Source organism: Cynocephalus volans, chromosome X (genome assembly GCF_027409185.1).
Source record: "Cynocephalus volans isolate mCynVol1 chromosome X, mCynVol1.pri, whole genome shotgun sequence".
In the NCBI taxonomy this organism is placed as follows: Eukaryota; Metazoa; Chordata; class Mammalia; order Dermoptera; family Cynocephalidae; genus Cynocephalus; species Cynocephalus volans.
In genome coordinates, this window is record NC_084478.1 from 146,983,277 (window position 1) to 147,006,386 (window position 23,110).

At 38.1% G+C, this 23,110-nt stretch overlaps 1 protein-coding gene, 1 non-coding gene and 1 pseudogene across 13 annotated transcripts; all 3 read right to left on the reverse strand.

Annotated features, from left to right (window-relative positions):
• Positions 1-1,189: 1,189 nt before the first annotated feature.
• On the reverse strand, positions 1,190-22,171 carry PABIR2 (PABIR family member 2). Of its 12 annotated transcripts, none has more exons than XM_063083207.1 (10): positions 21,150-22,171; positions 18,713-18,791; positions 14,621-14,677; positions 14,277-14,320; positions 14,139-14,193; positions 13,786-13,887; positions 13,437-13,522; positions 12,785-12,846; positions 10,270-10,366; positions 1,190-2,965 (listed from the first exon to the last, which is right to left on the reverse strand). In XM_063083207.1, exons 1-10 carry the CDS (start codon positions 21,245-21,247, stop codon positions 2,896-2,898), a joined length of 750 nt encoding a protein of 249 aa, XP_062939277.1. In that variant the 5' UTR covers positions 21,248-22,171; the 3' UTR covers positions 1,190-2,895. The 12 variants fall into 12 exon arrangements, with proteins under 12 accessions (XP_062939277.1, XP_062939276.1, XP_062939275.1 ...); XM_063083206.1 differs by having other exon boundaries at positions 12,785-12,849; XM_063083205.1 differs by having other exon boundaries at positions 18,701-18,791.
• LOC134368848 (small nucleolar RNA U109) lies at positions 7,560-7,704 on the reverse strand (annotated as a pseudogene).
• Positions 10,506-10,643, reverse strand: LOC134368847 (small nucleolar RNA U109). Its single transcript, XR_010022538.1, has one exon. It is a non-coding gene; the product is annotated as a small nucleolar RNA U109 (small nucleolar RNA).
• Positions 22,172-23,110: the final 939 nt, after the last annotated feature.

The following is a 23,110-nucleotide window of genomic DNA, read 5'->3' on the forward strand; positions in this document are numbered from 1 at the left end:
GGCAAGAAGGATCAATGGATACCAAAAACTAGTGGGTGAAACTTTGATGAAGAAGCAGGATATATATGCAAGGAACTTTAAAAAGAGCAACTGTAGGGCCGAGCCCGTGGCGCACTCGGGAGAGTGCTGCGCTGGGAGCGCGGCGAGGCTCCCGCCGCGGGTTCGGATCCTATATAGGACTGGCCGGTGCACTCACTGGCTAAGTACCGGTCACGAAAAAGACAAAAAAAAAAAAAAAAAAAAAGACCAATTGTACAGTGAGGAAACATGGTAGATACCACCTTAACCAAGGGATCAAAGTTACCATCACTAGTAACAGGACAAAGTGACACCATGTGCCTCTTGAAATGATACACTGAGAACACAGCATCACATCTGTGGTATTTCTGCCCAAAATGCATAACCTGAATTTAATCACAGGGAAACAGTCAAACCCAAACAGAGAGACATTTTTCAAAATAACTGGCCTGTACTTTTCAAATATATGAAGATCACAAAAGACAAGGGAAGACTGAGGGACTTCTAGACACATAACACCTATAACACGTAAGACTGGATTGAATCCTGGACCAGAAAAAAAGTTGTTTTTTCTCCTTTTGCTAGAAAGAGGATTATCAGGACCACAGGTGAAACTTGAATGGGTCTGTAGATTAGATGGCAGTTTTGTATCAAAGTTAATAACCTGACTTTGATAGTTGTGATGTGGTTATGTACAATGTCCTTGTCTTTAGGAAATTTACACTGAAGAATTTAAGGGTAATTGAGGTATCATGTCTGCAACTTATTCTCAAATGGTTCAGAAAAAACGTACGTATACACACACACAGAATGATAAAGCAAATGTGGTTAGATGTTAACAACTGGGGAAGCTGGGTGAAGGACATATGGGAGTTCTTCGGGCTATCCTTGCAACCTTTTTGTAAGTTTGAAATTATTTCAAAATAAAGTAGTTCATATATTTTTTAAAAACTGAAAATAAAATTGAGTGTTTATAACCGGAGTCATGAATAAAAGGCTTTGGTGCTGCCTGTTCACTCACCCCCCACCTTGCTCTAAAAACAATTTATAGAGGCTTATAAATATGTAAAAAACATAACAAGATAAAATAGATTGAACATAAGAAATATGCATGACCCTGGCAAGAAGAAAATAATTATTAATAAAAATAAGACAGACTTTTAAACATTACTAAATTTTATGCAGGTATACACACTTTATTAAATTTGCATTCTAAGATATATACAAGGCCAGCGTTTCACAAAACATCCTATTATTCCAAAAGCAGTTATCATGAAACACAGTGATTATATGTCAGTCAAGCAAAAACTGTATCTATAGGATTTTCTGGTATCATCTCTTGTACCTGTTTTTAAATAGAAGCCTGAAATATATGATATAATATTAGTATAGGAAGAGAGAATTTTACTTTATAACAATGATCACTTTTTAAATATTAGACTTTATATAAAAATAAAAGGGTATTGTCAACAAAGCTCCTCTGCGGGTTAGCATCTCTATCTTTTATTTATTTCAAAATAATCCCTGCACAAACTTAACTTTCTAGTCCATTTAAACAATAAAAACTAAAAACACATCTTGGTTTAAACAGTAAAGTGAATCACCTTGCCTCCTAGTTCTCATGCCACTGTAACAATTTCAATTTCTGATCCTAGTTCTACCCCACCACTGAATTTCAAAAATAAATTTAAATATCATCACATTTCAAAGGTTATTTCCTAACAGTCCTAAGTTAGAGCCCAAAAATGATGGCCAAAATTGTCCCTTTAAGGCAAAGAAGACAGTAGAGTGAAGGTGGATAAATCTCCTATAAGACAAAATCATCTATTATCATCACAGAGGCAGAAACATCATAACCTGGTTCTTCTATAAACAGAATAGATACACTGAATACTACTGAAGAAATTTTTCTTTAAAACAGCATACTAGGGGACAATCTTCATAATAAATACATTTATGTTAGGTTTGAAGGACTATGAGCTTTGCACAGGTGAACACAATATGAGAAATAAAGCCATTAATGGCTGTTGTGGTGATTGTAATTAAAAATAAAGAATAGCTGTGATGCTGTAAGAGAACTACTGCAAGCTAAGTGATGCTCCCTTGTAACTGAAAGAGAATAGGTTTCCCTTCAAGCCACACATTATCACTAGTCTGTGAGTGCCTCCAAAAGCACATCATCTTCCTTTAAAATCCATGGACTTTTGCCTTCAAAAGACACAAATGCTGCAGTAGTTTTCATTCCTTACATTCGTTTAAAAATGGAATATCATGATCCTAGTAGGAAAATCTGCATATTAAATACAATCCAACCATGATGTCTGAACATTAAAAGAAAACTATCACGACATTTTACAGTTATAAATAATAAATAACATAACAATAGATTACACTCAGATTTCTTAAATAGCTCAGTCAGGAGTTCCCTCTTTTAAAAATTAAATAACTTATGTCACCTCACACTTACTAGCATGTATACTGTTCATAGCTAAAACAGCTTCTTAAGAGCAGAATGCACAATAACATTGACTTTTTCAGCTCCTAAAAGCTTTCTCGTAGATATTAAACTGCCCTTGCTATAAGGAAGCATGAACAAAAACTGGATTCCAATTGTGGTGGTAACACAATAACCAAAACACCAATCACCACACGACAAAACAAACAAATCCAATGACAAAAAGGAATCAGAAAAAAGCAACAACCAAAACGGTATGTGGCAATCACACATATAAAGCCCCCTTTTCCACCCGACCTTACGATACACATCCTTTACAGCACGACAGTGTACCCCAAGGCACCTAAGGCCTCATAATACCACCCGAGACACTGACAGCTCCATGGATGCTTTAGTACACAGTGGTCTGTGTGTAAATAACATTATTCATTCATTTGTAGATGCTCCACACATCTGGTCAAGGCAGGAATTTCTTCTCCTTGATAACACCACCTAGAAATATCAACAATATTTTATATATTCCTTATGGCAACAGATTTGGGGAGAGAAATATCAACTGTGGTAGCAAAGTCATAAGAACCTGTGGTGACTAATGCAGGCATCCTGTAAGTCCATTTGCATTCTCAACACTAAAATCAATCCTCACTTCATACACTCCAGCAGCAAAGAAGCAGTAAAAGTAGTAATGAAAGCAACTACATGTTTCTTCCACTCTGTGATAAATGGCAAATAAGCAGCTCAAACAGGAAAGAAAAACAAAATAATGTACTTTAAGCTGATGCAGAAAAATAAAAATTTAATACATCAAAAGCCATTTGTATCTTATTGTGAAATAAAGAGATTTGAAACTATGTAGTCAACAGAGAACAAAAAAATCTCTCAAGCAAGAGAATTTCTGATCAACTCTGTCATACCACTGCTGGGCAAAGAACCATTATAGAAAATACACATCAGTGCCTTCCTTAAACATATAGACTTGAAAATAGGTGTTCTTTGAGGCACTAAGAAAAAAAATATCCTCTAAGCAATCAAAAATGAGTATTTGCAATTTAGTCACTAAATCCAAAATGAGATCAGCAAAAACAGACATTAGTAACGTCACTACACTTACAAAACTGAACTTCAGAGAAGAGAGATGCCAAAAAATAACAGCATCAGAATGGTTGAAATCTGTAAAACTTCAATCCTCATTATGGATAGAAGTTCTCTTCATTCCTCACTAAATGTTTTATGTAAGAAACAGCAGTTAAAACACTGAATCAGAAATGGTTAAGTCACTTGGGTGAGAGATCATCCATCAAGATGAACGGAGAACATGAATTGGAGCATGCTACTGGAGAGTCTGCGGTAGCGCTGCCTTTAGCCAGTGAGTCTGAGGATAAGCCACTGCTGCTACTACTGCCATCCAAAATATCTGAACTGAGGACAAAGCAAAAAGAATTATAAGCAAATGCATCCATCAAGGTAAACATAACATGCAACACCATAGTTTCAAGAACTCATGAATCAGTAGAGCATTTGTAAATAATAAAAAGCATAAAAGCAACAGCAATGAACTACATAAGAAACCCAAAGTAATACTTTCAAGGTCCTGTTTCATTTGAGCACCCCCTGGAGGCACCAGACTGTCCAACATACAATAAGCGTCCCTCTTGACATGCCATGGTTTCCGTGAGGGTGCTCCCTTACCCTCAGCTCAAGAGATTTCTATCCATATATTTCTCTTCATACCTTCCCATCAGGCTTGGAGTAAGAGGAATGGTTACTTATTGAGGTGACCATTCTTGGACTGTTTGAAGTGTCCAATTTACTCTAAAACAAAGTCTTTCAACTGCCCTAGAGTTGACCACTTCCCCATTCCCAAGAGGCCTTCAATTCAAACACATTTTTTTCTGATTTTCCTGTCCAATTATATGCCTTTTATATTCTTCTCATTTTATGAATTCCTTACATTGTTTCCTTTCCTCTTGTTTTCAAAACCCAAAGGTATCCTTACTATCTCTAAGAGACTCCTTTTCTTTGATCCCTTTAGTTACTCTCCAGTTGAGCTTCTAATACCCTCACAGTCCACTGCCTCTTTAATCCTGACAACTGGCTTCTGCTCCTATCCTTCCACTAAAACTCCTGATCTGGGTATCAAGAGCCTCTAGAACCCAAGCCAGGGCTACCTTCCCCACATAGCCCATGTGCTCACTGCTCCTCACAATCAATGTGGTCTGCCTCATCAGTCTAGCTTCACGCTTCAGCAAGGAATTGAGGTTTCGCATTTTGGCATCAAGCTGTCTCTCTGGCTTTGATTCCCATCAATCCAATATATAAGCTCTATGCTCTATATTTGCCCTGAATTCCCTCATTCACTTATTCTAATATTTACTGAATGCCTGCCAAGTGTAGGAAATACACTAGATGCTAGAAATACAACAGTGTATAAGACAGTAATGGTCTCTGTCCTCATCAAATTTACAGTTGAATGGAGGAGATAGGCATTTAAATAATCATGCTAATAAATAATTAAAATTTGTGATATTAGTAATAAAGGAAAGATAAAAGGGGCTATGAGAGTATATAACATGAGTAACCTGCTCTAACTTGAAGGAACAAGGAAAGCCTCCCCAGAAGTGATATTTGTGCCTGTTATCTGAAAGGTAAGTAGGCATTAACTAGATAAGGTTTGGGAGGAAGCAATGGTAGTTCTAGGAACAAAAGCAGTCTCATGAGGCTGTACAACAGAGAGTAAAGAGAACACAGCGAGAGATGAAGCTGGAGAGATAGTCAGGCAGTTTTAGAATCTACACATACTCTTTATTTCCGAAAAGGAAAAAAGTATAGAACTGGAGAAGGAATTACGAATTGGGAAATATGAGTTCTAGTTTGTTCAGTCACTAGCTCCTTTGCAAAAGCCCATTGTGGCCTAATATGTTCTGAGTGTAAATGTTATGAGTCTTTAATATTATCATTTTTATGAATTTCCAAGTTAATGTATTCTAGTGTTAAGTAACCTATGGTACATTTAGAAGTTTCTGGGCCCTATACCACTCTCAATGAAATACAATTCCCCCCCCATTCCCCACCCCGCTTCTCTACTCTTCTACTTTTCTTTTCATTTCTTTCTATTGCCTGTGGATTGTTTTTAGGTGGGAAGAGACTACAAATAGGCTTCAAAAAAGTAAAAATAAAAATGGAAGCAATGATTCCACACTACTCCTACTTTATGCTCACTGCTGTCAAATGCATCATTAATAATACCACTTTTAAGTATGAACTTTGGAAAATTTAGCTGGCTGTAATATTTTTTCAACCAAATGGCAAAATGGATCTAAAATATGAATTATTCAAGCTACTGAAAGAAAGTTGCACAGATAATCCAAGACACTGGAAAATCAAAAGACCTTTCTATTTGCCTTTGGAACATATGTGATTTTTCCTCCTGCAGCTTTTTGCCTAGACTAATATTAAAATGAATTTACTTTCCTAAAGCACATATTGGCTAGGCAGCTGAAGAACATGCTCTGTGCTACTTGGCAGGAAGCAACAGACTTAGATTAAAATTTGGCCACCAAGTAGATAATCTGAGCACAAATAAAGAATTCCTTATTCCAACCACCAGACTTATGGTGAGCTCTGGGTTAAAAGATTCCATCTGTAAAAAGACCCATTTGCTTGGGTGAACCCTGTAATCATTCAAAAACACAAAACATAACTCGTGCAGTGAAATTTGTCTTCTAACACTGTTTATTACCTTAAGAGAAATAAGCTAATGGAGAAGTTACCATGAAAATTAGAAAAAAAAAAAGCCTGAACATTTCATTTCAGAATTCCTTCTCTATTATTAAATATAAATGCATATAATTTTTTTCATTAACAGTAAAATAGCAGACTTAGTCTCCACTGCAATCTAAACTCAGAACTTGTTAAACCTTTAACCAGACATTTTCACTAAACTAAAATCTAGTTTCTGTTATAATTTAATCTGGTATGAGTACACATGGTCATGGAAGCAGCGACTACGAGTCACAAGTCACCCAATGTTATATCCATGTAAAGCAAGACTTACATGACTTTCCAATCCACAAAGAGATCACTGTATAAAAGTAATTTTCACAGTGTTCACTATTAAATCTTCTACCAGAGGTTCTAAAAGCAACAAAGTCTGGTCCAATTTGAGATTCTCTCTTCTTCCTCTCCTAGCTTAAACTCTGATGGAAGTGCTTATGAGCCTTACTTAGACTAATGGCAGAAAGCCAGACAATAGTAGAAAATCAAAGGACCTAGACAATTCAAATTAGGCATAAGAGTACCTGAATCAAAAGTGAACTAATTCATTCCAGCCACTGAATACACATATTGAGGCAATATTTGAATCACACAACTGAAAGTACTTATGATTTAAATTATTGCCCTCTGTCTAGAAAAAACTAAGGGTGAAAGCATAAGTGAATCATTAAAACATTCTAATGATATGTAACAACAAAAATAGGATGTCCAGTGTGACTCATGCTATCACCTCACCTGGCTGAGCCACTTTGTATCTTGTCCAGTCAATAAGCTGGGTTCTATCTGATTAATGGCAGGCAGGTAAATGCACTAGAAATTAGCCACAACCCCATTAAACCCAGTGCAGATTTTGGTATAAGGTAAGACTACAGGGCATCGCCCCACTCCCTGTTGTGCATTAAACTGATACATATGGTACGTTCTCTGGTCTTTACTATCTTGCCTTAGGAGAGAGCAGCATTATCTTTCTCAATAACCTCTATATTTTTAAGATCATATATTTAAATACCATTATTTTCAGTCATGTTGGGGATAGGAGTTTAAATGTATCAGCACCGGTGCCTAAATTGCTAACATAAAAATCTCTAAAGTATATGTACACATTCCTATTAATTTATTAAATAAAACATGACTAAAACTTATTTTTTTGGTCTGTCACATATTCATGATGGATTTTTTTTTGCCGTGATACATATAACATTAAAAATAATGTTAGAACCAGTAAGATAAATCTAATGAAAAATATTAAGATAAAACCATCACATTAACACTGATGCAGTGGGCAAGAAAATTCATGGGAGAATTTTTCCTTTTACGTAGGAGAAATAGACTACTACTTAATCTTCACTGCATGCCCAGCAGCCTTAAAAATTCCCTTATTTTATACAGCATGCTGCAGATACCTCAGTCTTACTCCCAACAGAACAAGGAGCAGAGTAAGAGTTCTCAACATGCAAAAAGAATCAAAGCACCATGCAAAGGTGTACTTCTGAGTTATGCTTAAACTTTTGACATTCATAAGTACTAAATGCAGAATGATACAATTCTTGCCTTGTGGTTGACAATGTTCCCCAGAATTGGTTGGCAGAGATTTCAGAATTTTTGTTTAGTAAAAAAATATGAAATAAAAAGTATATCTAACTGGACACAAACTCCAAATGCATCCATATTGAAACTTCAAAATTAATTTATACTTCAAAGACGTCAGATTTTAAAGATTAGTATCTAGTATATAAACTTCAAGTTAAAGGTTGTAAAACCCATCTTTTCCTTTTTTGTGTGTGGTGGGGGCAGGGAATAAACTATAAAGTTTTTAATGATGAGATAACATCTACTAATGATCTGATCATTTTTCTGCTCTCTAAAAGGTAGTAGAAAAATTGTTTCCTTAGTTTCATTATCAAGGTTGCCATCCTTGGCAACAGAAACCAGAACACAGCTGGTTCCCATCTCTGTCCCCATTTCTAACAATATAAATGTCTGATTCTGATCAATGAAGCTGCATTAAAGAGATAGAAAAAAGTTTCTGCAAAAGCAGGTTCCTTTTTTTTTTTTTTTTACATAAAATGAATAACTTGTACTTAAAATCTATTAACTGCAGACACAAATATCAGCCTCATTTGTATATAAGGTGTCCCAAAAGTCTTACTATAGTTTGTAGCTTTAATAACCTCAGAAGTACAGATGCTACTGACTAAAAACATTATTTGAAAGCTTAATTAATTACTTAACTATCTTTAACAGTTTTGTGAATTTTGAGTAATAAATTTCTTTTTCACAGATTACTTGAGCCATACCTTGGCTTGTTAGCACTCTACGAGTGGCTGTGAATAAAGCAAATCCCTCCTATGTGAGGCAACGGCTTTTTGTGTTTAAAGATCAAAAGTTTCCTTCATCACCAATGTCGATGTTCCCAGGGTTCTCATAATCAGTCACAGGTCTACAGAGTATGGGAGTAGTGACAATAGAAATAGAAATCTCACAATGGCCACCGCCATAGAAGGCTTAGGTTGTGCTGCTCAGAGGAGGACAAGGAGAGGGGACCCTTGGTAAATAGCGTACCTTCTCTTTCCTTTCTTATTTTGCATGAACCTGTTTTATGGCATCCTGCAGTCAGCTAAGACAATATAAAAATAAATCACCTCACCCTGTACGTTTTCAGTTGGGCAAAATTCTGTCATATCTTTTAACTCAGTCACTTGGTTAGTTACTGGGTAAGCAAACCTATTTATAGTCATGTGCCTATATTAAAACACACTTTACCATAAAAGCGATATGCAGTTTCCACTAAGTATAGAGTTTCATCCACTAGTCCTCTTGACGGGCTTCAGAAGTTTCCTCTTCGCAATCATCTACATACCTGGAAAGCTACCAAGTACACTGAGCTACCAAGGACAGACAGAGATGTGAGGGAAAAGAGACTGTGGGGCTGAAAATAACTAGAACAATCTAAAAGGCATCTGTCCCAAGGTTTGAACAGTACCAATCAACGAGTCTAATAAACTAGAATAATCTGAGAGTTTGTCAACTAGAAGTACAGTTTACCTTACAGAAAACAAACAACGAATAAGTGATTTGGAAAAAAGGAATCATCAATCCTTATACCTTGTAAGTGGCTTATACACTTTCTCCATTTACAGCATTCTATCCTTCTATTTTTAAAGTGTGTGCTCTTGTGGACTCTTAAAAAAGAACCTTAGCCGTAAAACTCAGGAAAAAAAAAAGTTCTGAAAGGCACTTCACAACTGTGTCTAGAACACAGGTGCTCAGCGAGTTGATTAGAAAGTCCCCCAAAATTCTAAAATATTACCTGGTCACTGCTACTGTCCCTTCTCCTTCCTTCCAATATGTATGTCAGCATCCAAGTGCTCAACTTCAGGTATAGAAAAAAAAAGTAAACTTTCTCACACAAAAATGCTGAAAGTCTTAAAGTTAGAGAGAGACCTATACTAGGATGAGTAAGACTAAAAAAAAAAAAAAAGTTTGCGTGAGTAGATCATAACAATCAGGAAGTGTTACTACAAAAACAAAACCTTAGTTAGCAATATGATGGAATATTCCAAAATTTCCAAAAAGATTTTATAACAACAGATCGTGCTATTTAGAGAACACCATGCTTTACAGAGTGCGGCAATTCTGTGCTAAGTCAAAAGGATATAATACAAAATGCAGCCAGAGCAGCAACAATCAATGCACATTACCCACAGCAACACAGAAAACCTTTCTCACAACATCCAACTGCTACCACTCTAGCACACCATTACACCTAGAGAGACAGGCTGACCTAACAGGAGCTAGGAATGAAAGTGAAGGTGCCAAAGACATACACTTCCAAAGGACGTACACGTGACTTTCAAATGACCTATTTTTACACATTACCTATACCTCCCTGGAGATTTCACCTCTACCGGAGCATGGATAAAAAGTTGAATATATTTTAAATTATCCCAATATACTTTTGATGTGGCTCTTTTTAAGTGGATCATACCCTAATATCCTTTTGATTTTATTTCATTTTTTACCATGAACTGAGATCAGACAATTGCGCAGCATCTGGAGATAGCATATTGGTAGTGCCTTGGAAGAGCCTCTTGGGCTGGCTTTCAGTCTCCATTTCACCTAAAACAGAAAGACATGATGCTACTGGAAAACAATTTTACAAATACAGACTTGGTGTTAAAATGGGGTGATCTTTGTTTAACCAAAGCTCAGAATACTTCTTCAAGCCATTACTTAAAAACTATTTTCCCATGTGCTTTAACACAGAAGAAATATGCTTCCACATAACCTCAACCAAAAAGTCAGCAGCCCTAAAAAACTTCTCATTATGTGTAGCATGCTGTAGATATATTCATGCTCTTTAATAGAAAAGTAGAACACTGATTGCATCAGACAAAATGAATCAAGGTTAACCAATTAGAAATAAAGTATTCCCAAATAGCTAAAACTCACAGTATATATTTTATGCTAGATGGTTAGCAAAGAATAGTGATTTTAAATATTTTAATATCTGTACATTTGCTGAGATGACATCGAATGGGTTAAGAAAAGGTATAGTCTGATAAACAGTGTATAAGGAAAAGGTTGCATTAGACTATTTAGTGAAAATGAAGATTAAAAAGTTTGAAACCATATTTGTAACTGAAAGTGATTATTATTCAATTCACAAAATTGGTATTGTACTGGCTACCTCAATCCCATAGATTTTCTCAAAACTAGTAATAGAAGAACTTTGCACCAATAGGAATAATGCTTAACATTTTGCCACCAGGAGTACAAGAGTAACAACTCTAAGTTAGAAAAAGCCCCTTTCAAAATAAGCCATGTTTTTATTTAAAACATGCACATTCCTTGGTTTTGAAGCTCCTTATCTGAGCTTGAAAATGGAATGTTAAAGACAATTTCATTAATGGGCCTATCTATATTCCAGTAGGAAATTAGTAACTTTGAACTAAAAACTGATTCTTAAGATGGAAAACAATCAAGCAAGAACAAATCCAACATTCATTTTTTCCAAGTTATCAATTAATTCATATTATCTTTCCTCTGGAGCTATTGTGAAAATTACTGAAATTTAGGAAAAGTTATATTTTTATTTGCTTTTTCCATGCTTTTATTTGCAGCTTTATTTATTTATTTATTTATTTAAAAGCTGCTCCCGGGCTTTTGACTCCACCTCACCAGCAAAAGAGTTTAGCCCTTTTTAGCAAAGAATCCCTCCATCTGCTGGTATATTTTGGAACAGCTATGAAACTCAACAACCATACTAATTCCATCAACTTCCTGCAATAAATTTTAAGTTAATAACAATAAGAATAATAATGGCTTTATTTCCAAGTGTTATTTTCACTGAATACTTCTGAGAATGTTCCTAGGACTGTATATGTCTTCTTGCAAGATTAAGGAAAAAGACCATTTATAAAATAAAACATTCGCAAAATACAAATATTGTCACTATATCAGGACCTATTTTCCAGAGCATACCGTCTTTAATTTTAAGTTGTCTGAAATATAGCACTTTCTGAATCTGATTACGATCCTATGACTGGAAAGTTTTCACCAAACCACAAGAACCTGTTCCCCTAACATTAGGAGAGTTGATTTGTTTATTGGTCCTGAAGGTGATCTGTACAAAGAAACCACTTACTGAACTGCTTTTTAAAAGTTATTGTTAAAACTCTTGTTTAAAATGACATCTGACACTTGCAATCATGTTGTCATATCCTCAGCAATAATGACTAAACCTGTGTTAAATTTCTTCACCTTTATTTTTCTCACAACAGATGCCATCAGGTTCCCTCTACAAGCATGTAAAACTAGCACTGATGGAGGCCATTTCAGCTTAGTGCTTTGTGGCTCAAAATAAGGGAATTAAGAAAGAAATCCATTATATAAAAACTCCATAGACTTGAATATAGGGCAATACATTTGCTATGACATTAGCATATACTTGTATTTCTGCAACATATCAACCATGCATCTCTTTCACATTCACATCTCTAAGGCAATATTTTTGAAATATATGTTGATAATATGAATACATGAATAAGGTTCAGTTATGAACTGTTAGAAAGTAAAGATGTATCAAATAACTAATTCACAAAACTGAAAATCAGTAGAGCATACACTGGGAAGAATACTTCATATTTCTTTAGAAAAAAGGACAGCAATGCCGTGAGCTAATTTCCAACAGGAATTCTAATTTTTAATTCAAGCTCAGCTAGGTTTAATACCAGAAGCATGACACACATCTTTCCTTTTATCCCCCAGCTTTACTGAGGTATAATTGGCCAAAAAAAAAAAAAAAATTATACATTTAAGGTCTATAATGTGATGATTTGATATATATGTACATATATATTATATATACATATATACGTATTGTGAAATGATGACCACAATCAACTTAGTTAACACATCTACCACCTCATCCAGCTACCTTTTGTGTGTATGGTGAGAACATTTAAGATCTACTGTCTTAGCAAATTGCAAGTATTCAATAGTATCATTAACTATAGTCACCATGTTGCTACATACCTTTTCTTTTAAGAGGACCAAGAGCACTGGGTCTAATGCACTTGACTGGACTCTGACTCCTCCTGCTTTGATGAGTAAACAAACAGGACGACATGAAGTAGTTCCGAGATGCAAGATAAACAGCATTACAGCCCACCAAATAAATAAATCAAATTGAGTCAGAGGGAGAAATGAAAAATGCTTGTGTAACCAAGTAACTGCAATGCCAATAAATGATTTGACCCGGCTAGTGGCAATCTGGAATAGCATGGTATTTTAAGCCATTAAAAAAAAAATCATTATATAAAACAAAATACCCACAATAGTTTAAAGAAGCAGATACCTTACTAAAAAGTTATCTGGATTTTGATTGGTCAACCTTCTTAAAAATTTTTTTTCCTTATCCTTAAAAAGGATATATTACCATGTGTGCATATGTGTGTACGTGTGTGTTGGCCTTCCTGAATATAAATCAGCACTAAATCCCCCCAAAATGAATCTGGTAAAAAGTTAATGGTAGAATATAGGCAGTGGGTATATGAGTGAAATCCTTTCAAATCTGCTGTATGTTTGAAAATTTCCATTATAAAATATTGGGGAAAAAAGTTAATCTGAGAGACAAGTGTAGTGATGAGTGACACTTCAACCACATGTAAAATTCAAGTTCACTCACCTTGAAAATCGTCTTGGACTAGGAACGGGACTCGGCGGCAACCCACTGCTACTCACAAACATTTGTAAGGATGGTGAAAAGCATTGCTAGAAAAAACATATTTCATGTTAAAATACTTCTAGTGTTCCACTTTCAAAGGTTCTTTTCAAAATGACAGAAACAACCCCCTTTGAATTGCTTAGCTATGTGTCATATATATACATTTTTTTCAAACTACTATCATAGGTTTTCATTGATTTTCCTTTAAGTCACTGGATACTTCAAAAGTGAGGTGATTTGTGCGTATGTGTTTTAGAGAGTAAATGGCTTGGTGTGTGAAAGAGAGTGAATGTTTTGTCAATGATCCTACCTTTCCAAATCCCCTGGTGGGTGAAGGTGCTGGAGAAACTGGAGTGAAGTCAATTCTCTTAGGAGAATATAATTTCTCAGGCTTGTCAAAATCACTATCACTCTGTAAACATAAAGTGTGATCTCCTCACAATAATTCAGCACATCACAGCTCGTATCTACCACTATAACACACCTACATTTTAAAATTAGAGATGTATAGATTCTAATATTCTGCTGGGAAAGCAGAGATCAAAAAATGAGTATCAATTTGGAAGCAGAAGGGACAGATGTGGATGAAAAAATTAATGAGGCCAGTGAACAACATGAAGGTTTCTACAAAATAAAAACCAAGCAGACGTGGGGAAACTTTACCAGGCTCAAGCTTTCATCCCATGATTGGCTTATCTGCATTGCCGTTTGCACTTCCCTGAACCAAATAAAATGAAAGGCCATCAGAGTTCACAAACAAGACATGTATCAGGCTAGGCCCTGTTCTTGCGATGCACTAACCTTTCATGGGCAGTTTCTCTGTTCATCATATCCAGGCCTTCTTCCTGCAAAGACAAACATACACACCAGAAACATAATTTTTATCCACACACTTCTCTATTTCAAATAAGGACTTTTCCACCTCATTTGACTTCCTCACAGTAGAACAGAACTAACATTCTACAGTTGTCACCCATGCCACGTCTACATTTTATCTGCACACTCAGAAGAATTTTAATAATTTGTCTCCAACTAACCAGTTGCATCTTGACTCATTATTAACATCTAAGTCTTCAAAATAAAAATAAAAATGAAAACGTAAAATCCAAAAGCATTTCAGATCTGAGCTAGTAAGTAAAATTTACCCTTTTAATCTGATGCAGTCTGCTGCTAGGAATACGATTAGGTGAGGATGACAGCAACTGGAAAGAGAAAGTAAACATTTACTATTTTCTGAATCACAAAGCAGCACCTGCTGTCAGTGCTGGTATACAACCTCTTTCTTGATAATTTTTCATATTCTTCTTAGAAATTTAGCTTTTTAAATCACTGAACATTAATGCACTAGATGCAGTACATGCAGTCTTTACAAAGTACACCAGGTGTCCAACCTCAAAGCACCATCTGTCACTAGGCAGGCATTGACTTTAGCACTTTTCCCAAATGAATGCGGAGCTGTGTAAATTTAGGGAAAAAAGACTCTGAGTCTTGGAACTATCCATTACCCCACTTATCTAAAATAAAGAATTGTATGAGAAGGGAAAGAAGAAACACCAATATTATTAATTTTTATAATCAGTGCACCAACGGAGGAGGACGGGCTAATAACCCCAGTATAACATTTTTTCTATGATTAATGTTTACCAAATACACTTTAAAACTGCAATAAGGAGATTTTGTTTATATGATTTAAATCAATTCTAAAATTTGATCACTAATGCTATCACCACAAACCTACTAAAGATAAATCAATGTGGAAAGGCAAGGTGTATCTCTAAAATAACTGCTACTTTCCCTTAGATCATCCTTTTTTTCTTTTTTTATGCCTCTTACCCAATCCCTCTCTTTCCCCCCTTCTCCTTCCCCCTCTAATAGCTCATCCCTTTTTCAATAATACAAAGCTGAAATTATTTGGGGTGCCAAATTATGTTCTTTCAAAATAATCACAATCTGGTCACAAAATGTAAAGTACAATTCATATTAACAGATCTTACAGGGTTCTAATAGCCATCATTTAAACAATTGCTGTTTTATTCCCTAATGAAATACAAATGAATGTGTAGTACTATCAAATAAGACAATTATCATGTTTAAGAGGCCCTGTGCTATTAAAACTTTTTTGAATACTAATGCAGTGAGCAATATAAAATGGTGATAAACCGCTCTAAATTTTTTTAGGCAAAAGCTAATTCAGGTAAAATTTTAAAAAGTTATTCATTGAAATATGATTTTACCTAAAAGGATTTCCCTTCAGTACCTCCCTTTCTTTTACTTTTTCCCCTCCTAGGCTTTGAAAAAAGAAACACTTTACTAGTAAAATCCCTTTCAAAAATATTTTTTTCCATTGTGAAAATAATACACATTTACTGGTGAACTCTTAATGAGAACAGCATGGATGTGTCAGCCAGAGAACCAAAGAAGCTCAAAAGGTAATGAAATCATCAGGAAAACTAAAGTGAGGATGGCCAAAAACTGACCAGGGAGAAAGTTATAAAAGTAGATGTTATCTTTACATAACATACAACTTGTCAATTTTAGATAAAACTGGAAAGTAGACCAGAAAGAGGGAAAGGAAGCAGCAAAGCTGTGTCTAGTGACAGAAACAAGACAGCAATATATCGGTTGGAGAAAAAAAAAGCCAAGAACTTCAAGGAGGTGCTTGTGCTAAGCAGAGCGAAGAGCTCCAATGGGATACGAAGTGAGGCCCCTGACCCTGGCAATTAAGTAGGAACTGGTGACTTTTGCAAGAACAGCTTTTTAATGGAGTTCTGGTAGAAGTAGCGAGACTACAAACTGGCAAGAAATTAGAAAACAAGGAATTAGAGGCAGTTAAATGTAGACTATGCTTTGAAAAACTTGGAGAGGGGAAGGGAAAGGGAAGGAGAGACCTGTGAAAAAGAAAACAGTTTCCCCCCCCCCCCCCGCCACCATTAGATGTGTGAGTCAGGAGAAGGTGGGAGGAAAAGAGCCAGTGAGAAAGAGACTGAAGACACAAGACAGAGACAAGATAATAGACTGAGCAAAGTGACAGGAGAGTCAGAAAATGTATGAACCATTAGGGAGAAACACCATATGCGAAGGTAAAGACATTTTAAGGAGCAGAAAACTGACATTTAAACAAGATTGGTTGTCTGTCTTCTCTGTGAAGTGAGAATGGTCATCTGCTGAAAGTGAAAAGTGGTGAGACAGGAAGCTGGCATAGTCTAAAAAAAAAAAAAAGACTTAGAATATTGCTTTGGAGAACACCACGGGGCCAGGGGCACCTTGAACCCAACATGTTCTTGATTTCTCTACAGTACTCCTAATAAAGGCAACATCATTGCCCTGGTCATCAAGAAACAAAATTTCAGTCACTTGGAGGCCTCCTTTTCCTGTCCTTCTATCTAATCAGTTGGCAAATCATGAAGTTCCTACTTCTGCATGTCTCTTTCATAGTCCTCTCTTATCCATTTCATTTGCCAGCACCTTACTCTTTGCAGGTTACTATGGGACACAGATAAGTGTATTAACACTGTGATACAATGTACACAGTGTAATTAATATTATGATAGCTGTAGAAAGGAGACGTAGGGATTAAACTGAGTTTCAAAAGACCAGAAAGCTAGAAAGGAGAAGTGGGATGGGGTGAAGGACAGTATAGGGATCAACAAAGAACAGTGAATCACCATGGCCCCTTCAGAAAACAAGGTATTTTGATGCAGCAGAGCATGGGGTATATGTCAGGAGGAAGTGAGAGATGCACCTAGACCAGAACTGATAAGAATCTTCACGTCTTACAAAAGTGGTGAGTATAGAGAGGTAAATGCATTCTTCCCTTCTTTGCTATGCTACTGTTATCAGAAGCACAGCTGTACAACACATATGAATGTTTTTCATATGTCCAGCAAAAATAAGTAGTTATATTTTCCAGTATCCTCAGGGAGGGAGGTGAAGTGAATCGAACCTCCAGATAGCTAACATTTCCCCCTTGAAGTATTTTTAGCCACTTCAGCTGGAAATCTGTCTGAAATGTGTTATACTTTTCCCTTGCTTAAAGAGATTATACCAAACAGAATGGCACTGGAAGAGCTCTGTTCTAACCCCAGCTCTTCCACTTACTCACTGTGTGATTCTGAGCAAGTCACTTATATCGTCTGAGTCGTAGCTGCTGCTTCTTGTATTTGGGAAAAATAGCTTTTGCCCTGCCTACTTCATAGGGGTTGTTATGAGAAGTAAATGTGTGAAAGTACTCTGCATAACAAGTAAAATACCATACAAGTGTAGGTATTACTAGAATTTAAGAAAAGGCTAACGACCTAGGTATCACTAAGAACATTATACAGTTCTATACCCGTGACACCCTTAGGGTCTATTAACAGCATCTCAGCCTTTACTAAGCCACAAACTAATTGTTTAAAAACCTCTGTCTGCTTTTCAGTTTTTCCCTCTCCTCTCTTGCTAGCAGCTATTAGTATGCCTTTTATACAAATGTACCCCCCTTCTGATTTGCTGCTCACACACTATTGGGTTGGAAGCTTATTATATTTGTGCATCAATTTCAGATGATTCAGAGGTCAGAGAGGCTCTCCTATAAATAAGCTGGTGGACCTTTGTGCATAGACTATGGAAATCTAGTTCAGCCATTTAGAGGTCTGTTTGCTTACATCTCTGATGTCTCCCAGAGAATTGAAGCTGATGGATAATGAGCTCTATATGTGAACTATTATATAAAAAACTCATCATAATTTCTCTCAATGCAACCAACTAATAAAGTGATCCCTGACAGCTCTGGCTACAGAGAACAGTCACAATCAACAACACTTACGAGAATGTAAATACAAGCACTTTAAAAGAGTCTTTACTGTGGAAAACCAGCTTCGTCCAACAGATAATTGTCAGAAACAAATACTCTGCTACCATTTCAGTAATTTTCACATCCTAGGACAAATAAAGACCACTGTTCTCAGCTATAATTAGAAGTTAATCCTGACTTACCTCACAACCATGATGCAAGCAGTGACAAATGACAATGAACTATTTTTTAAAATACAAAGTCCCATGGCAAAGAAAAATTTTTAACTAGGTCTCCTTTTTGTACCAAAAGCTTAATGGCCACAGCATAAGCAGTAAACAAGACAGGTAAAATAAATCTTTTCTTTTTTAAATAATTGTGCAAAGCACATAATTTTGAAAAAGAACTACACTTGAAAGTATTTTTCCCAATCCGAATCACTTTAGATACTTACTTCTATACTTACCGAACTGTGACGGCTCATAATCGTTGTACTATTCCTTCGAGTTCTAAATGTGTAAGGTTGAAAAACCTGTGAAAGGTCACTGAAAAATAAAAATAAAATTATGAATGTCTTCCAACTGAAGATGTCTTTCAAGTATATCAGCATCAATTCTCCAGTCAACACAAAATCTCCAATGGCTCCTCATTTCAAGCAGAGAATAAACCCCTCACCGTCCTTTTTGCAGAGCTGCCCACCTGGTGTGCTTCGGTTACAGGTTTGCCAAGATACTGATCTCCTCAGTGGTTGGGGGGCAGCTCAGAGAGATGTGGGGTGGAGCTCCAGACTGGTTGCCTCCAGCTGCTTCTGGTCAGAGCTACGCCCCCAAACCGGTTACCACCAGACATGAGCAGCCTCATCTGTTTACCCCAGGGGACCTACAAATATCACTGGTTTCTGTGTGTGCCATGACCTGAAAAGGCCTGGGGAACCCTGCTCTACAAATATAAGCCCTATCAGCACATCTACTATCATTCTAAACACATGTGCTACCTTTGAGCCTCGCTGTTCAACTGAATAAACATAACTGAAGTTTTGCTCATGTTGCCCCTTCTACCTGAAATTCCCTCCCTCCTACTACCATCTATCAAAATCCTTCTTCTCTCCATACCCATCTCATATGCCATGCCTTCTAGGCATGGCACAAACCTCTCTTCATTCCACAAACCTAATGCAATCATTCTCTCCTTTGAACCCAAAGAGCACACTGGGAGATGAAAGGCTTCTCGAGACACCTACTTTACCTTTTATTAAAGAAAAGTGTGTGGGGCCGAGCCCGTGGCGCACTCGGGAGGGTGCGGCGCTGGGAGCGCAGCGACGCTCCCGCCGCGGGTTCGGATCCTATATAGGAATGGCCGGTGCACTCACTGGCTGAGTGCCGGTCACGAAAACGACAAAAAAAAAAAAAAGAAAAGTGTGTGGGTGTCTTACACCCCTTAGTACACAGGAACCTTATTCATCTTTGTATAATATCTCTGCAGTGCCTAGCACAGTGCTATGCCCACAATAAGAGTTCAAGAAGGATTTTCAGAACTGAACTGGACTAAGTTTCAAGGGATCACTGAGATCACCTAATTTAGCTCCCTTAATTTTTAAATGAGAAAACAAAGGCTCAAAAAGGTTAAATGACTCACCCATGACCATAGCTAATTAGTGAAAATTGGGACCAGGCTTGGTTTCCTCACCCCTTCTTCGGTCACATCATGCTATCCTTCAGGTAATTACTTAAATCATGATTCAAAAAACAATAAGTTTTTTCCTACAATAGTCTAAATGCAGGTCAATAGGGTCACCCAAATCTCTAGCAATTGTTCGCTTACCAGATTAAAAAAGACAACCAAAAAAAAAAAAAAAGAGAACAGTTTATTCTTATAGTATCAAAAATAAATGTAGGGCCAATGACAGCAACAGGAAAGCAAAAAGTCATTCCATTATTCCCTCAGTCTCAAAATTATATTTAATAAAAAAAAAGGAAACCTCTTTTTTTCCCCAAATACGGATGTTATAATTAGTTCAACAGACAATGATTATCCCTTTCTGTGCCTTCACTGTGCTTAATTAATATGTTTTTGGCTAATTCTACTACCTACCATCCCCCTTTCTGGAGTAATGCCATTTCTACAGGGTCTCACAAATTGGCTCTCTACCTGAGTTGTGTACTTACAAAAGTGAAATGCAATAGGTTCAGGAGGTGAGCCAACCTAACCTCCAGTATCACAAGGTTCTGCCTTAATTAAGGTAAAAATCTCTGGTGACTTATTCACATGAAAACACAAGACCCTGCCACTAAAACTGAAGGGTTGATTCTTTCCATTGTTTTCTAAAACCTGTGTTTTCACTGGCCTAAGCTCCAGGCCACCCTTCTTTTTTTATTCACTGAAATGCATTTCAGGCAGTTTTAGAAGCTGAAAACATTTTGACAAATCCAAATCACTTAATATGACTTGAACACACCATTTAATGACAAGTTACTAGATAAACTGTGATTTATTAAAGTAGACCTTTGTTAATGCCAGGGTTCCTAAACTAAGCTTAGAAATAGCAGCTCTTAGAGACAGGTGTCAAGTTGCAAGTCTAGTTCCAGGGGCTTCAGTCTGACATTCCATGAGTAAATTAGGCAGGGCCAGCAACCTGTCAGAAGAGTCAGAAGCTTTCTGCAGTTCTTTTTAGAATGAGACAACACGGCCCCAGGTAGAGGGGGCCCTGTTTCCCCCACACTGTCCAGAGTTTGGGGTCAAACTTTCACTCCACTTTGGGACCCAACTCACTGTCAAACAGTCTCCACCTCCTCAGTTTGGAGAGCCCAAATGAGATCGAACTCGCACTTTAGGGAAGGAAGACTGCTTGCACGGGGTCAGGGAGCCCCTGAACCCCGTATTCCATCCTCTCCAATCCTGCTCACCTGAGCCCATGGATCAGGGGAGCGCTGCTGGATCTCCTCAGGGTGCCCCCATCAGATGTGTCAGGCTCAAAGTCCAGCTCCATTTTCTCTTGAGCCATGTCGGAGACTAGCAGGCAGGCACAGCAGGCAGTGCTCAGCTCCTGGTGCTTAGCTTTGGACTCCCAAGACTCTCACTGCAGGACTGAGCTGCTGGGGACTGGCAGCTGGGGGCGGGAGCTAAGGGGCGGAGGCTTGGGGGCGGGGGCTGGGGGCGGAGAAACGTAGGAGAGGAGGAGGGAAGGAGGATGCTGATGAGGAAGGGAGGATAGTAGTGAGGGAGGAGAGGAGGATGGAGAGGTTGTGGTGGAGGGTGGCAAAATAAAGGAAGCGAATGGAGGAAAGAAGGATGGAGGGAGAAGGAAAAAGTGAAAGAGGGAGGGAAAACGAATAAATAGAAAAGCAGGAGGACAGAGAGGATAACGGAGGAGGGCGGGAGGGAGAAAGGAAGAAAAGGGAAGAGGAAGAAGACTGGAGGCAGGGGAAAGAGCAGCACAAGGGCGAGAAAGAGGGATGAGGTGTGGGGAAGGAGAGAAGGAGAAGGACAGAGGGAGAACAGAAGGAGGGGGAGGAAACTAGGCAGGGGCGGAACTCATGCTGCTATCTTTTCGGCCGAGGACCACAAGCGGGGCCCGGCTACAGACGCCGCGGCTGCCCGGGCAGCTTTAGCAACGAAGACCTAACAGTCGGGCAGGGCCCGCCCGGGCGGCCTCGGCAGCTCCAGCTACCCATGCTCCGGGACCCGGTCCCGGAGGTTCCTCAACCCTGGGATCGGTGCTTCTCCCCTCCCTACCCCCCTCCCGCCTCGAGGACAGGTGGGGGGTTCGGTCCCTCAGCCGCAGCCGCGGTGCCTCCTCTTCCTCTCTAGGGTTCTAATGGCCCGGGGGAACCCGTTGGGGCCAAGACCAAAACCGACAGCCTGCCGCTTCTTCCGCTTCCCACGCTTCAGAAGCGGGAGCCTCCACGGGGCCACTTCTTCCGCGTCCGGGCACCCATCGGGTCCTGCGCACGCGCCCGGCGGCCGCGCCAATGGGCCCGCGGGCACGGAGCATGCGTGGGAGCCCCGCCCCGCAACCTTCTTTCAAAGGGGAGGAGCGTTTCCAGGGGGCCCCCGGCGCCTACCTCGATGGCATTGGCCCGGGGACCCTGGCGCCCAATTTCGAAAAGAACCAATAGTTTCTAGACTCCGGAGCATCAGTTTCAGGAGAAGTTTGAGCCAATATTCAAGGGAAATAGAGAGAAATATGCGGTTTCCACGTTATTTCAATCCTCTGAGATCCCTGCTCATTTCTTAAATCCCTCAATTTTGTTGATCTTTGTCTTGGAGGGGCTGATTTCTTTCTCAGATCAGCCATTTGGATGCAGTAGACAAAAGAGAAGTAAAAAAAAACCAATGCAGTAAAAATAAAGCGAATTTCATATAGTTAGTGAGAAGCACTCATTTTCATTTTGTAAGCACCATGAGCTTCAATGATATTAGGCAAAGTCCTGAAGAACAGTTAGCAGAACGAGATTTTTTTTTCCCTAGAATTTACGGAGACCTTAACAATCATGACTTGGCGTGTGTGACACCTGGGATTATTTATTTATTTAACAAACGCCTACATAGCACTTACTGTGTGCTAGGCACTATTCTCAGAGCTTTAGAAATATTAACTCATTTAATCCTCACCACTTGAATGACCCTGGGGGAGTGAAGGCCATTGCATTTGGTTATTCATACATACCTAGGAAGTATAAAAAATGTAATAGCTATGAAATTGGCTTCAGAATTTAGCAAAAATAATTTTGCCTGCCTCTTCGATTCACTTGTCTCATATTAAACTTGCCAATCACAATCGTCATTTTATTCCTTGATATTTATGCTCTCTGCTTGTCATATGAGAGTTCTTAAAGCACTTTTGGATAGTTTCCTTTAAATTGCC